Below are 16,956 nucleotides of genomic sequence, written 5' to 3' on the forward strand. Positions count from 1 at the left end.
CAGTAGTTCTTAGAATAATTTAGAAACTTAATCTAGTACCTAGATAATTTTGATTTTTTCACCTTTTTAGAGGGACTAATATATCAAATCAAAAGTCCACAATGTTTAAACGGTTTTAAGGGTATTTAGTAATTAAAATAAAACTACAAAGGATACAATTCAATGAAATACTGTTTATTATTAAGTAACTAGCTCACTTGTAAGCTGATACCGTTGACTAATGGAGCTAGGCCTTTCAGTAATGCCAATATTTGTTATTATATAAGTGATCATCATTATGGTTAGAAATTATACAGTTGTCATTAATTAGCTGGTGTTTAACTAGCTGTAAAAGATGTCACTACTGGTGTAAAAGATGTCACTACTGGTGTAAAAGATGTCACTACTTGTGTAAAAGCGTGACTATTTATAACACCCATCACTATTGAATACATAAACCTGGACAATAGTGGTATACATCATTCAATAGTCACAGTTTTAACACCCTAGTGACGAAACACCTAATGACTACTGCCTGATTATTTACAATTTTAAGTAACTAATACACATTACATGTATATAAACTGATGACTTTGATCTATTAGTGTGGTATATTTTCATATATAACAGTTTTTTTTTTGCTTAGTCATCGATATCAACCTCTAGTCTTTATTAAAACAGCGCTTAGTAATAAACAGTAATTGCATCCCATAGAATTGGGACCTGTGTATTGGTTAAATTGAGATTTTTATAGGTACCGAAAATCATTACAGAATATTTATTATTTGACTAAATTCTGTGTATTTAAAGATGCATTATGTAAGATTTAGATACAGAGCTGGCTTAAATAGTTAAAAAATAGATAATGCAAAATGAATATATTGAAAATATCATTAAAAGATCTGACTATCATAATAGTTCAAAAGCAGATAATGTAAAATGAATATATTGGAAATTTCATTAAAATTACTTTATTCTGAGCCAAATTATCACTGTTTGTAGTTTTGACAAGATGTGTTCATTGATTGTTTATTATTGTAACCACGGTACTGGTTATTTGAGACTTGTTTTCAGTGTTTTTATTGATTTTTTTATAATACAAGTCTGCCAGCACAAATTTCACAATGTCAGGTACCAGGTCATAAGGTCCAGACATTTTGTCAGGTACATCTTTAAATCATGATTTCCAGGCCTATATACGATATTTCTGCTTACATTGTGGGCTTTAGGTGTTTTTTGTTATTTTTAGCTGTGTGTTTTTTGACGCTTATAAGATTCTCTTCTTTTGATTCTCGTATCAGATTTTAAATGAAAAAGTTCAATGGAAAGGAGAATCGAAAATCGGTTCATTGGATAATGCCAAACACTCACCTGGTGGTGGTAATGTACATGTAATGCCATTTTCTATTGGTATTTCTTTAAGAGAATTAATGCTTCATCCTACTCAGAGACTAGTGTAAAATGTGTATCCTTGAAATTTTCAGCTAGATCTTTGGTAGACATTTAATTTCAGATCAAAACCAGAAAACTTTAAAAAATTATTTTTATGGAATATAGTCATTAATAGAATAGTAGCTGACACAAAACATTTAAGATAAACGATAAGAAAATATCTGAAAAATTTAGAATTATTAATGACTCATTTCAATAGAAACAATTTATAATGAAATTTTTACAGCTATGTTTATGCAATGGATGCTTTTTTCACCATTTTTTTTATGGCTGTTTGCTTTTTTTTTTTGCTACAGATCCACACTGAAAAATTAGATTTTAAAGATAAAGCCCAATCGAAATGTGGTTCTTTGGATAATGCGAATCACGTGGCTGGTGGAGGAGATAAAAAGGTACCTGGGTTACTTCCTGTCTTACCTATCGGTTGTTGTCTCTTCTCTTTCCAATCTGATTAAAACGCTGATCCTATTTCGTTTCGTTTTTTAGTTCAAAATTGGGGGTTTGATGGCCGAATGGTTAGCATGTACAAGCTGTGCTGTGCCATAAGGTCTGTTATTGAGTCAACTGACGGGGTTTCGATTCTCCGCTTGTACGTGACAAGGAATAGGGTCGTCTGTTCAACCTCGTAGGTTTTCTCTGGGCACTTCGGTTTCCTCCCACTGCTGTTTTACTTGTCTTTACTACACTGGGGGGTTGATGGCTCAATGGTTAGTATGTGCGCGCAGTATCATTGAGTCAACTGGCATTGCGTCAATTTCCCGGTTGTAGTTGACAATGAATATGGTCGACTGTTCAACCTCCTGGGTTTTCTCTCGGGCCTCCGGTTTCCTCCTACTGCTAAAGACCCCTGCGCGCAAGCGAATTATTGAAATATAATTGAACCATGTGTTAGTCCCAAAATGACCTAGTCTATGTCGAGTGGACGTTAAACCCCATTTCTCTCTCTCTCTTTACTATACTAGGAACTGAATGGGTTGTGATAAAACACACGATCTGGATGATGTGAGGGATTAGCCAATGAAACGATCTGTTACAGTAAGTTTTTGGCATGAGGTGCACGGAACTGTGGGTAAACCACTAGAAACATCAACTCTGATTGGTTAATCAAATATCTGATGTCATAGGGTCAAAAGCCAATCGTGTGACCCCTGACGCAACCTTCCACTACAACATGTCAGATCTTCATGTAGTACTAGTAGAGGCCATCAAAAGTATACAAAAACGAAACGAAATATAGATCTGTATTTTAATCAGATTGCTCTCTTTAACCTCTGTCCCCTTCCCCATGGTTGTAAGCTCGGTGTATTTGGTGGTGGACCAGAGCTGTATTTATTTAACGCTACAGGAATACATGTACCTGAACATGACCCAGGTGGCCGGCCCTTGGTTCATTGTAAGCTCTGGTGGTGGGCCACAGCTGTAGTTATTTAATGCTACAGGAATACATGTACCTGAACATGGCCCAGGTGGCCGGCCCTTGGTTCATTATATAAAAATTTGATCATTTTGTTTTAGGACTGCTCCTTAAAACAAGGGATCTTTTTGTAAACAGTCTTATTGAAACTGAGGGCTGTATCAATTCAAGATATTTAAAGTTTGAGATCTTGGTATCGCTTGCAGAAATCATCTCCAAGATAAATTAAATGTCAATTTTCATTTATTTAATCATTTCTATCTTACGATTTCCATTTCTACGATTTCCATTTCTACGATTTCCATTTCTACGATTTCCTTCTTTTATTTTTCTTATAATTTATCAATTGTGTGCTCTTAGAAATAGCACATTGACAAGCAAGATGTTTGGCTTTTATTATTTTAAGTTGCTTTTGAATTTTGTGCACGTTGCTAAGTTACTAACTATAAATGGCTGTGCAAATCATTGATTATTCCCCAGAAAATGAAATGGTTTATTTTTTTTTTGAAAGTCTTCATAACAAGAAGTTATTTAATTCTGAAAACCAGGAACCGCTTTTGATGCGACCATATAGAAATATGGTGGTATATAGTCATGGATCATGTCCGTAGTCATCCATGTCTGTCCTCCACAGCTGCTTGTAGACACTCTAGAGGCTAAATTTATCATCCAATTGACAAGTCAATAATTACTTCCAAAATTATGACCCTTGTTTAGATGCAAGGAACAGTTACACCAGAGTTTGGGGGGGGTGGGGTGTATTGCCGAATTATTAGTGTGTGCGTGCGTTGTGTCACAAGATCTGTCCCTGAGTCAACTGGCATGGTTTTGATTTCCCAGTTGTACGTGACAATGAGTAGGGTCGCCTGTCCAACCTTCTGGGTTTTCTCCGGTTCCTCCTATTTTCTCACACTGCTAAAGACCCCTAAGCGAAATGTTGAAATAAAATTGAACCATATATTAGTCTGGAAATGACCTAGTTTGTGTTGAACGGACGTTAAACCCCTTGTCTCTCTCTGTCACACCAGAGCTACATTATGGGCTGATGTTGAGGTCCACTGATTATAATCAGCTTTCTGCCACCTGGCCCACGGCGTCGTTAAATAAACTTGATGATAATTTCTTTAAATGGGCAGTCCATGATTTCACAAAACGCTATGAATAAGATAAACATAATTATGTAAATCATGGCTACTTCTTGTCTGAAAATTTCAAGATAAAGGGTTGCAAGAGTCTTTCACACCAGATTAACAAATTTTATTCACTCAAATTTATCTGGGAATGCTTCTCATACCCAGGAACCCATTTCGTCCACACCATTGACTTCAATATATCCTGGAATGCCTCGTTTAGCCTGGAGCCCATCTGGTGCACACATTGACTTGAATATATCTGGGAATGACCCATTTACCCTGGAACCCATTTAGTCCACACCATTGACTTCCAAGTGGGCAGAGGGTATTTTTGCACAAACTGTGAATAGACTGCTGTTGGACATATTTCTAGTTGTCATGACGATTATTGTCTTTCAGCTTGTAATATTTTATTTCAGATACTTGATGAAAAGGTAGATTTTGATTCCAGTGCACAATCTAAATGTGGATCTCTTGACAACGCTGATCATGTTCCTGGAGGAGGCCAACAATAAACTGGTACATAAAATTAACCTTTTTTCAAAACTTAAAGTATCTGAATCTGAATGTCATTTGAGAGATTGTTAAATGTCATTTGAGAGATTGCTAAATGTCATTTGGGGGATTGTTAAATGACATTTGAGAGATTGTTAAATGCCATTTGAGAGATTGTGAATCCCTTGTAAACTACAATATTGTGGAAGTTGAATCATGGAGAGGAATATCAGTCTAAACGTGTTCCAATTCCGTGCAAAGATATGATGTATTAAAAAGTTCTCAACATCAGGCATCTACTGCAGACGATATAATTTAGTCAATATAAGACATTACCATGCAGCTCTTTGAAAATGACGCTGTTCGGGCAAAATTCTCCTACCTTGCGTTTAGGATTCCCTGGTTGTACGGTTGTACGTGACAAGGAGTAGGGTCGAGTGTCCAACCTCGTGGGTTTTCTCCGGGTCCTCCGGTTTCCTCCCACTGCTAAAGACCCCTACGCGCAAGCGAATTATTGAAATAAAATTGAACTATGTGTTAGTCCCGAAATGACCTAGTGAGTGGACGTTAAACCCCATTTCTCTCCCTCTCTTTAAATTGTGTGCCCTGTCCGTGGGTTTGTCTTGTGTAATTGTTTATGTCTGGTGTTGTCCTCCTGTACTTAGAATAAGACAGTTAATACTATCTATAGACAGTTCACCAATCCCTACTATTCCATTGAACCATATTCTATTCTTTTGTACATACTAGGGGTTTTACCTTTTGTAAAGAAAACTCTATGTGTAAGTCAATTCCCTGTATTATTCTCGTGAGTAGAATTTAATACGATCATATTATTCATAACTATATTAATGGGTTTTAAGGTGGTAAATATCTTGTAAGCTATTCTCTTCATCTTTATTCATAAAGTTTTATGGTTGTATATCACGCCACACCAATTTAATTTAAAGGATTTATTTCTTACACATTATCGAAATAACAAATGGCAAAAAATTGCCGCTGTATTGGCCTCACACCACACTAATGCACCCAAATGAAATTAAATAAAATGGGGTTTAACGTCCTACTGTTATGTCCCGACTGGGGTAATGAAGACAGGCATACGCTATTCAGTGTGCCCTGATGGAAATTTTGCCCAGATAGCGGCACTACTGCCTACTCTTATATCGAATACTAACTGCCAGGAGATCTTTTACATGCACGCCATTTTGTACACGGGACCTCGGTTTTTCGTCCCATCCGAACGACTAGACAGCTGTCTTTGTCAGACTCTCTGTCCTGCATCACTGACAAGGGAGAACCACGCTGGAAAATCTGAATGAACTTTCTCGGCCAATGCAGGGATCGAACACCCAACCTCCAGGCTAGCGAGCCAGCGTCTTACCCAGCACCTAAATGATCAATCCATAGTGTCTCTGAGTTTCTGATTTCTTACCCAGCACCTAAATGATCAATCCATAGTGTCTCTGAGTTTCTGATTTTGAAAAGTTAACAGGCGCAGACCAGCACCTGCAGCCAGCAATGGGATTCCCAGATTTTAGTTTCTGTTTAATGAGGCCGCGACGAAGACTCTGGGGACTACACCAAACCACTAATGCATTCGGCACTCTGATGATTACCCTTTGCTCCAATGTATGCCCACCCCCCCCCCCCCCCCGGACAAAACCCTGGATCCAGGCCTGGTTAATCAACTGCAATCCAAAGTCCAGTTGTAGTGGGTTGTCTGCGATATCACGCTCGGTGATCTGGACTAACAATATCGATGACTTGAAGTCTTAATGGCATCAATTTTACCTTGCTAAAACCTGTTCTTTCCAGATTTTGAAAGAAAAAAATTGAAAACAGATCCCACCTTTCAGAACCGATCCCATTGACGCAGTTTGAGTTTTCATAATGAAATGACAAAAGTTGAAATAACAAGTACGACAAGGAACCGAGGATGACATCTTGGAATTGTAACATCAAAAATTGAAGCTTGTCCATCGATGCACAAATTTGCATAAGGAACAAGCCTGCCAAATTTCATTTTAATCATATTCGAATTAGAAAATCCTTAGGCTTTTTTTTTTTCAAAGAAGAAGATAAGTGGCTCTTTGGGTCCACTTCGAGGTCCACATATGCAACATTTGAAATGTTAGATCAAAGAATTTGAGATAAACATGACGGTAGGGTGTAAATTACTTACCGTTAGGGTTTCATTATTCTAAATTTGAAAAAGAGATTTCATTTGGCTGCGACATTTTGTTTTGAGAAATAAAGAAATAAAATTGGTTTGCTTGTGTTTACACAGCAGAAATTTAAATAAAAATTTCTGAATTTTGTCTTGAGAAATATAAAAATAAATTGGTTTGGCCTAACCCTGATAAGATTCATTGTTCCCTTTTAATATAGTTTCTCTGCTTCTAAAACAAATGTACAAAATTCCTAAATCTCCGGGTGGACTAATCCTTTAATTTAAAACCCTGCCATTGATATCACAGAATTAATGGCTACATATATATGTAATTTGTTTCATATAATTGTTTGTTTTTTGTGTGCCTAAGTATTAAAACCACTCTACACTCGACTCGGTAATAATCGCTCAACAAAAGTTACTATGTACCAATAACAATAGGGGTATAGAAACGTTGACGCCAGTGACAAAACTTGAATAATCTTTTTATTATAAGACCTTACGATTGTGATCGAAGAAAGTAGGTTTTGTGTTGAAGAATCGTTACAAGTTGTTCGAATAAAAGATAAAATAACTGGCCTTTTAACCAACAAATGAGCTTGGTTACCATACAGAGTTACAACTGGGACGTTTTATATGGTTTAAGTAATATGGGAAAGTTAATTTTCTATACTGAGGGGGAAAACGTTCGAAAAGTTGAGCTTATATGGATACAAATTCTACTGTTTAAGTACTATGGGAAAGGTGTTTTAATTTCTATATTAGAGAAAAAGTTCAGCTTAAATGTGATGTTTTATGCTGTTTGAGTAATATGGAAAAGGTGTTTTAATTGTATATACTAATGGGAAAAAAATTTGAAAAGTTCAGCTAATATGGATACAAATTCTATTGTTTTAAGTAATATGGAAAAGGTGCTTTAATTGTACAAACTAAGGGTGAAAACGTTTGAAAAGTTCAGTTAAAATGGATACAAATTCTATTGCTTTGAGTAATATGGAAAAGGTGCTTTAATTGTATATACTAAGGGGGAAAACGTTTGAAAAGTTCAGCTAAAATGGATATAAATTCTGGAACTATGGATGAAAAAGATGGTCGATAATTTCTACAATAGTCGAAATTAATTAATTGTTCTGATGTAGATCCAGAAATGGGGACTGATGTATTTATTGCTTAAAGTTTAGTGAATGGAAACTCCAAACAACCTACAAAAAATCTGAATCAGTCAATAATCAGTTAAGATTAAATAATTGTTCGGATACAGATCCAGAAATGAAGCACATTTTGTGATTACCCTAGTGAATGGAAACTCCTAATCTGAATCAGACGTTTATTAAAATCTGATATTGAATGCATATGATTCTATTCAGTGAATGAAAACTTAAAACATATCTATGAAAATTGGTATGAACCACCTTTGTGGTTACCCTAGTGAAAGGAAACGCCCCATCTAAATCAATCAATTATTAAATTTTATGTTCAATACAAGTACTGGTTGTGATTCTGTTATGTGAATGAAAACTTGAAACGCATCTATCAAAATTGTAATGCATGATCCTATATCTGATGTTTCTGTAAAAAAAATTCTATATTCTTCAGTTAAATTGGTTGTGATTCTGTTTAGTGAATGAAAACTTGAAATGCATCTATGAAAATTGATATGCATGATTCTATAGCTGATGTCCCTGTAAAAGAAATTCTACATTCTTCAGTTAATTAATTTTATCGATTTGATGGAAATTGTGGTATTTAAACATTTTTATTCCATAGCTGAAGGTTTGAGTTATTGGAATACGAATTGGATTTAATTTAATTATAATAAATTGTGAATAATGGAAGCAGAAACAAAGGCAGAGTTTAAGACCGAGTCTGGACATAAAAGATACAGACCTAATATTGCTAAGGGTGGAATGAGATTTGCGCCTATTCGACGGGTCGAGTATGTCCCAGCCGTTAAAACCCCGGAATCGAACATTCCTTATCTCTCGGTGAAGCAAAGACAGGATGGACAGTTTGTTGTGATTGAAAAATTTCCTACAAGTTACCGGAATCGTAGTGTTGGAAAAGTAACAAGCGTTCAGGCATCATTGGCAAACTCAGGTGTGAAATTTCGTACCATTCGACCAAGATGGCGTTATGCTAAAAATGGTGATTTTCTCGGAAATACCGAGAACTTAAACTTGCCCACGATAGATCTTGGCTGGAAAAAAGAGTCTAAATGTGGATCACTGGATTATTACCATCATGCACCTGGGGGTGGCGTCAAACGTATCTTTAGTGAATCAGTTCGTTGGAAAGCAAAGTCTAAAGTTGGTTCACTGGATAATGTATCTTACGGAAAGTACCGCTGTAGGAGTTATCCATCTTATGAACATTATGGTCTAAGACTTCCAGATGTATCGCCTCGATATGAAGCGATGGGACAAACAGATGCTAAACCAAAATTTCATTATACGCCTGGTCGAGATCAAGAAATGGACAAATCGCCTCGTAATGCCCGTCAGCAACAAGCTCAGTCACATATTCACTCTTTAGACAACATCAGACACCAGGCACAAGGCGGCAACGTCATACTACCTCGATATAAGAAAGCGCGGAAGGAGCCCGTAGAATCGGCTGTGGGCTCATTTGATTTAATCCATCACAAGGCAGGTGGCGGAGACTTTAAACTACCTCAAATCCCTAAATTAAAAATAAACGTCCAATCAAAAATAGGCTCGTTGGATAATATCGATCACGAACCCAATAAACAACGTGCAAAAATACCTCATTATGCTCCCAATTGGAAGAGTCGTTCCAAGATCGGTTCATTAGATAACGTACAACACGTCGCGGGTGGAGGCGGAGTCAAGATCACAAATAAACCTGTAAAGTGGAAAGTGCGATCGAAAGTAGATTCTCGAGCACCTCCAAGAATAATTTACGAACGAGAGGAATCCGATTATTCTATGGATTCTTTGTAATTATAAATAATCGTTGACATGTAAGTAGTGTGTAAGTGGGTTAACAAATGCGTTTTTAATCCATTTTGAAATGACGATCCAGTTACTTCAGGAAATAGCATCAATAGTCTTCTATTCCTTCAAATATTAAACATACATTAAGTAAGAGCTAAATTTGCCTATTGCAGGTCTTTCTTTACGCCTGAATTGTTATCTAAATTATTAATTAGACATTAATTAACTTATCCAGACCATAATCATTGCTAGCCTGTGATATTTAGCGGATTGGAATACATTTTGTGAAGGATAATTTAATGTAAAAATGGGTAATCGAGACTTTGTTATTTAGTAATGATAATGGAGGCTAGTCTAAAATTCAAAAGCTAATATCTTGGTTCAGAGTGGATCAAGCAATTGGACTAAAATTTTCAGCATATTCTATTTACGTTATCTATTTTTTAACTATTATAGCGAGAACTGTCAACTCTTTGTCTAATCTCCCATAATAAAATGTATTTTATGATAAATTCTTACGTAGCATTTTCTCATTTAACATTCAATTTCTAAATGATAGTTAATATCTCAGATGGATTCAGTTATTTTTTTAAAAAAGCCCATCAAAAGATTTCAGCCAAAATTATAGATGGCACACTGGCTGATTTTCACTATATATTTTCTACCATCGACAAATTTTCAATTCATCATATTGAATTGAACCACTTTTTGACTGAACTTCCTTTTAATATGCAACTTTCACAAAATGGTAGTTTGCAAGGGATTAACAAGAGTTCTTTTATCTGCATACAAATGTGTACACATGACCTTGTTCTTTTCGTCCCATTCGAATAATTAGACATAATTCTTTGACAGGCCCTTTTGTCCTGGACCTCTGGTTAGCATCTGCGCTTTGTATCATAAGGTCTGTCGTTGAGTCAGCTAGCGTGGTTTCAATTCCCTGGTTGTACATGACAAGGAGTAGGGTTGCCTGTCCAACCTCATGGATTTTCTCAGGGTCCTCTGGTTTCGTCTCACTACTAAAGACCCCTACATGCAAGTGAATTATTGAAATAAAATTGAACCATACTATAGTCCTGAAATGAACTAGTTTGTGTGTGTGTGGGTGGGTGTGGGTGTGGGTGTGGGTGGGTGTGTGTGTGTGTGTCTCTCTCTCTCTTCAATTGTATGATTTGCACGACTGACATGGGAAACCATGCTGAAAAATCCCAAAGAATGAATGAATGGATGAAATGTGGTTTAACGTCCTACTGTTCTGCTCTGACTGGGCTAATGAAAACAGGCATACACCATGCAGTGTGCTATGAGGGAAATTTTGCCTGGGCAGCAGCACTATGGCCTACTCTTATATCGAATTCCAGCTGCCAAGGGATCTTTTATATGCACGCCAATGTGTACATGAAACCTTGGTCTTTTGTCCCATCCAAAGGACTAGACAGCTGTACTTGCGAGGCCCTCCATCCTACACCACTGACGAGGAGAAACCAAGAAGGAAAATTCCGATGAACTTTCTCGGCCAATGCAGGGATCGAACATGTGACCTCCAGGCTAGCAAGCCAGCGTCTTACCCACTTCGTCAAAATCCCAAAGAACTTTCTCAATCATCACTGAGGTCGAACCTAGCGAACCAGTGCCTATATTATTCTTTAGATATATATTGCATATATTATATTGTATATCATATATTTCAGGCATCTGTGGAAAGCTGAGTCGTCCCAAACATTGTTGTAAAGTATATCTAGACAAAAGAACAATTGCCATGGAAACAATTTCCATAAACTAGAAGCTGAACCAATCAGAAGATCTGTTACATTTTATCTTATTATGTCTCTTATTTATTTATTTAGAAACTATTAACAGCATTATATGACATGATATAATCATAATAAACCAATCACAATACTTTAAATAGACACAAATTGTTTAATCAGAATAATTTAATTCCATAAGTCACACAAATAATGGTGTCACAATGGTAGGCTACCATAATTTAGTCGTTTATCAGAATAAGTTAATTACATAAGTCACACAAATAATGGTGTCACAATGGTAGGCTACCTTAATTCAGTCGTTTATCAGAATAATTTACTTCCATATTTAATAGGTAAGTCACAAATTGTACTTTATATATAAAGGTGTCACACCGATTACAGTACCTTCATTTATTTTGTACTTTACGAATAATGGTGTGACAATGATTACAGTACCTTAATTTATTTTGGATGATACAAATTGTACCAACAAGTGTCACAATGATTATGGTACTTCATTTATGCTTTACAAATATTGGTAAGCTATATTAATTCAGTTTGGATGTCACAAACTATGCTTTACAAATATTGGTAAGCTACCATTGGTGTCACAATGATTACAGTACCTTAATTCCTTTAGGATCTGACGAAATTTAAAACTAACTGTGTCACTGTGATTATGGTAGACTACCTTACTTCATTTATAGAGTTACAATATGTCTCAAGAAATGGTAATGCATAGAGTATTATTATATTATGTCCCCCGCCTCCTTTTAGATTCAGCGTTCTTTTTTTTAATTAATGTTAGTTCACCATTGTTTAAATACAGGGCTCTTGATTCAGTCATATTTGTTGGTCTTGACTCACTGGCTGAAAAAATCAGTTGATGTCATAAAATTAGAATTTCAAAGAATTAAACCAAAAAAAAGCCCCAGTAAAATTTATATTTTTTATGTGGAAAAATACTTAAAAATATATTTAAAAACTGTGGTATGTAATGCTAAAAATTGGCCTTTTCTTTGAAAAAAAATATCTGGTTAATCTGAAATAATCAAAAATGTTGAATGGAAAGCCCTGCTGAATGGAAAGCCCTGTTGAATGGAAAACCCTGTTGAAAACACTTTAAGAATCATTTATTTAATTTATTTGTCTCCCAAAGAGAATCTCTCCACCGATATATTAAAAAAAAATTTGCAAGTGTTTTGTGATATTAATAAAAGAAAAAAAATGTCAAAGAATAAAATATTTATATTATGATATTAATTAATATTTATCAATAAGTAATAAAAATGATCATTTTAATTAAATAAATTATTTTATCACCATCACAGTAGAATTAGTGCATAATACGTAATCTCATAGCATAACTTCTCTAAATTCACTATAAAAAGCAAGAAATCCTAGTATTTAAAGGAAAAAAAGGTATGAACCTTCTTCGTAAAAACTTAAACTAGAATATTTTAAGAATGAATCCTTTTCATTGGCTAATAACTATAACCTGTATTCAGATTTTGATTCGCAGCCAATGAAAATCCTTAAGATATTTTAGCTTAAATGTTTGTGAATTTTTGAATCGCAGCCAATGAAAATCCTTAAGATATTTTAGTTAAAGTGTTTGTGAATAAGGTGCCTGTAAAAATAGGTTTTAGAAAAATCCCAACTTTATGATCCAAGAATAGAATTATCTTCTCCGATAATACATGACACACGTGCTATATATAATTGTCATTAAAGATGGCGCTTTTGATAGGTCACAATTACCCAAATCACTAAATATCACAGATCACGCTTTTATTAGATCAATCATAAATGTTGAGTAACCAGTATTCTAATTTCGATATCCGCTACTTTTTTTGAATATTGTCAACATTTTTGAGAAATATTTTTTAGAATTTAGTAAAATTTAACAATTCATCGAGAGAGAGAGAGAGTACCGAGACAGGTAGGTGATGGCATCCGGGAACCTATTTTAAAATAGGTCATGTAATTTTAAGACTCACCTGACTTTTTGAACGAACAGATAGTTACCGCCCAAATTGACACTGCACAGGGATCTTCTTCCCAAGAACTTAAAAGCTGCCGTTTAAAAAATAATCATGATTTTTTTGAGACGATTGTTTGATCTTCCGGTCAAGGAAGACATAGTTCGATTTTGCAGTTTAAGTTAAAGGTGATTTAAGTTTTTGCGGAAGAAGATCCAAGTACACATTAACATCACGAATCCACGATGCGCTATCTACTTTCAATTTATTAATCAAAATATTTATCCTTTTATTCTATTGGTCACTTCCCTCCCAATAATAGTCTATGCAGTTTACAAGCAATTTAGCTTTTGATTAGAAAAAAAACATGTACTTAACTTCTATTAAACTTTTTAAAATTAGACATAGTTTCTCTTTAAGATAAATAAAAGTCATTCAAATTTACACTTTGTTTTTTAAATCTTCTATTTAAAAAATCATTAAGATTTGAACTTTTTATCTTTGCTGTTATTAGAAACTTTAAAAATGATGAGTGAAATGATTCTTTAACATTTGAAAAGACGGATTGGTTATTTGTGTATTATTCATGGAATATCTCCTGAATCTTCTTATAACATAGATGTGGCAGTCATAGAAATTAGATTCTGTTAATAACTTAGTCATCTATCACTGATCTGCTCCGACTGGGCTAATGAAGAGGCTCATATGTTTGATCAAAGGCCTAAATTTTATAGGCAAGGATTTCTCTTAATGATATCAAATTCAACTACAATAAGATCTGGTTGAAACAAAACTAAAATTCTAGGTAGCCCAGTCATAAAAAAAAAGGTAGTTAATTCCAAATCTGTGTTATGAGGAGGTCCAGGAAGTATTAACTTTGATCGTTTGATCGGAATAACTTGTTATAATTTTTTGTTAGATTGAACAATCATTTTATCTTTTCCAATTTTTTTGCTTAAATGCTGCAAAATATTTGAATTTTATTTGATGAAAGAAACAAATTGAGTTAGTAATGTACATAGGTTGAACTGTGAAAGGGATGTACATATATTATTAATGTAAGAAATTGTATGAAAAATTTGATTTTAATAATGAATTTGTGAAAATTTCATTCGATTTTTAATGTTTTGCTTTCATTGTTAAATTTGTTAGTAAATGTAGCTTTTGATGTCAAAGTGCACTTAAATGTTTTTAAGAAATTTCAATGGCCATAACATGCTTATAATACTATTTTTAATCGACGAATTGTTTATTATGAATTTTGGGTATGAATTGTAATTTAAGCAAAATATTGTTTACTGAAAAGGATATTTTATGCGAAGTTGACAAATGTTTAAAGGAAATTCGACTGTTATACTAATTATATGAGTTCGTTGTCAGTCGCTAGTAGCGGGGTTCTTATTTCAGTCATATTGATCCGTCAAGACTGACTGACAGTGAAATTGACAGGCTTGTGAAATTAACTACCTGTCAGTCACTTTAACCTTAAAACCCAGAAAACCCAGTAAATACGGTTAAATTTATTGTTTTTATGTGCAAAAGCACTTAAAAATATATTGTTAAGATCTTTGAAATAAAATACCTTGCTAATCTGATGTAGACAACATATGTCAAACTCAAACCAAAAATAGACTGGCACGCTAAATTTTGAAGCGCTCTGGCGACTAAGTGTCATTTTTGTTTAAATATTATTTTTGAAGTAATAAAATATTTTGTTTTATTTACAGTTTTAGACCCAACGTTATTGTTATTGTGCTAAATTATGTTAGTTGTCTCAAAAAGAAAAAAAATAATAATGAGGCATGCATGCAGCATATTTTTTTTCTTTATATTTTGTTATGGTATTTAGAATAATGAGTCAGAGGTCCATCCAGAAGGGGCTGGAGCCGTGCAAACCCCCATTTTATTCTGGCAAATTATTTTAGATCTATTATAATTTCATAGTGCACACACTGGTTACAATTTTTTTTGTTTTTTTCAATCAATGGAGATTTTACTAAATTAAGATTAAATTTCAGGAGAGAACGTTTATCGATGGGATATCCGGCCGGATAATATTTTCTAGAACACTGACAAGTGATGTTCAACTGTCAGTCAGATAGGCTAGGATCTTTACAGAGCATTGTCATTGAGAAGTAGTGGCATAGTGGTTTAAAGGTTAAGGGGAGATAACTGCATCTTTATAAGTAGATATTATCCAAGATTTAACCCTTATCTTGGAGTCTTTGACTCTTGTTGGCTGTATTATATTCCCACAAACATGTTGCTTTGTTTTTTATAGAAAGATTCTTGTTTGTTTAGCAGATTTAATTTCATCCTCATTTCAAAAATGCTGATTTATGCTAATGAAGTTTAAATGTGCTTAAACAGTATAGGCTAGGCCTAATAAAATTAAATGTGCTTTACTATTTAACGGTATTTAAACTGTCACTTCCCACTAGTGGAAAGTTTGATAGAAATAAAAACTTCCCCCCTCAATGTTAATAGCCGAGCCTGCAAGTTTTTGTATGTAAATTGATTCACGCGATGTCTTGTCCTGTATGCATTTTTTTTACCCAAGTCTGCATATTCTAATCTTCGCAGGGTGTCTGGTGGACATCAGATTTTCGACAGGTACAATAACGAGTAAAATTCTACGAAACAATATTTGATATTGCTGAGAATTTTGCAATTGTCCTTGGATAAAATCTATTATACATGTCCATCAGAGATCTCTGTGATAGATTGGGACATCCAGGCTATTTCTACCTGTCCTATTTTATGTATAAATTCTGCTAATTACCTATTTATGTGATATTATGGGAGATGGGGAGAGTTTGGCGAGGATAATAAGGGGATTGGCTAGTCTCCTTGCCTTTTGTCTTGTCAAGTTTCTTTATTACTCAATAAATTTAGCTCATCGCATTCTTAACTATGTTGTTTCTTTTGATTTCTTTGTCAAGATCTGATTATCCAGGAGGATATTTGATGGTTGAACAATGGAATTCTCCAAATCATCGCATTAATCGGGGCGACCTTTGGTTGCACGGGTTTTTGTACAATAGTTCAACCAGTGGTCGTGACCAGCCATACCATACGATATAGGATGGTCGGGATAGTTCAGACTGTAGTCGCAACGATAGTCTGCATCCGAAGGTTGCCCAGGTTGTTTCTTTTAATTTCTTTGTCAAGACCCAATTATCCAGGAGGAAATATGAACAACATTCAGAAGGCTAAAGTAGTCAATGTACCAAATATTATGGGAATACTCAGTTGAATGTTTCAGAATTGATCTCACCCAATCCTCTCGAAACAGTTCAATCAAGTGAACACAATAAATTTGGGCGACAGGGCATGCGTTGAGCATTCCAGAATTGAATTCTCCAAATCCCTCGAAACATTTCAATCCCCCAAAATCCCTCGAAACATTTCACCCCCCCCCCCCAAATTTAAATCCTGGGCAACAAGGCATCCATAACTAACTGAATATGATACTATCTTGATAATTAAGAATTAATAATTCCCTACTCATTCTAAATAAAATGGGGTTTAACATCCTATATTTCTGCTCCTAAACTGGGCTAATGAAGACGGGCATACGCCATGCAGTGTGCTATGAGGGGGATTTTGTCCGGACAGCTGCA

General features: G+C 34.8%; 2 protein-coding genes across 4 annotated transcripts in view; both read left to right on the top strand.

The window, feature by feature from the left end:
* LOC126820934 (microtubule-associated protein tau) overlaps positions 1-16,244 on the top strand; it is a 53,989-nt gene extending 37,745 nt beyond the window's left edge. For all 3 annotated transcript variants that reach the window (XM_050549145.2, XM_050549146.2, XM_050549147.2), the window contains 4 exons: positions 1,281-1,370; positions 1,728-1,823; positions 4,398-4,497; positions 11,292-16,244. In XM_050549145.2, coding sequence (XP_050405102.2) covers positions 1,281-1,370; positions 1,728-1,823; positions 4,398-4,493 — 282 coding nt within the window. In that variant the 3' untranslated portion in view covers positions 4,494-4,497; positions 11,292-16,244. The remainder of the gene's footprint in view (positions 1-1,280; positions 1,371-1,727; positions 1,824-4,397; positions 4,498-11,291) is intronic.
* LOC126820939 (microtubule-associated protein 4) lies at positions 6,723-9,999 on the top strand. The gene has a single exon (XM_050549157.2). The coding sequence runs from the start codon at positions 8,476-8,478 to the stop codon at positions 9,604-9,606; it is 1,131 nt and encodes a 376-aa protein (XP_050405114.2). The 5' UTR covers positions 6,723-8,475; the 3' UTR covers positions 9,607-9,999.
* Positions 16,245-16,956: the final 712 nt, after the last annotated feature.

Source organism: Patella vulgata, chromosome 5, assembly GCF_932274485.2.
Source record: "Patella vulgata chromosome 5, xgPatVulg1.2, whole genome shotgun sequence".
Taxonomy (NCBI): Eukaryota; Metazoa; Mollusca; class Gastropoda; family Patellidae; genus Patella; species Patella vulgata.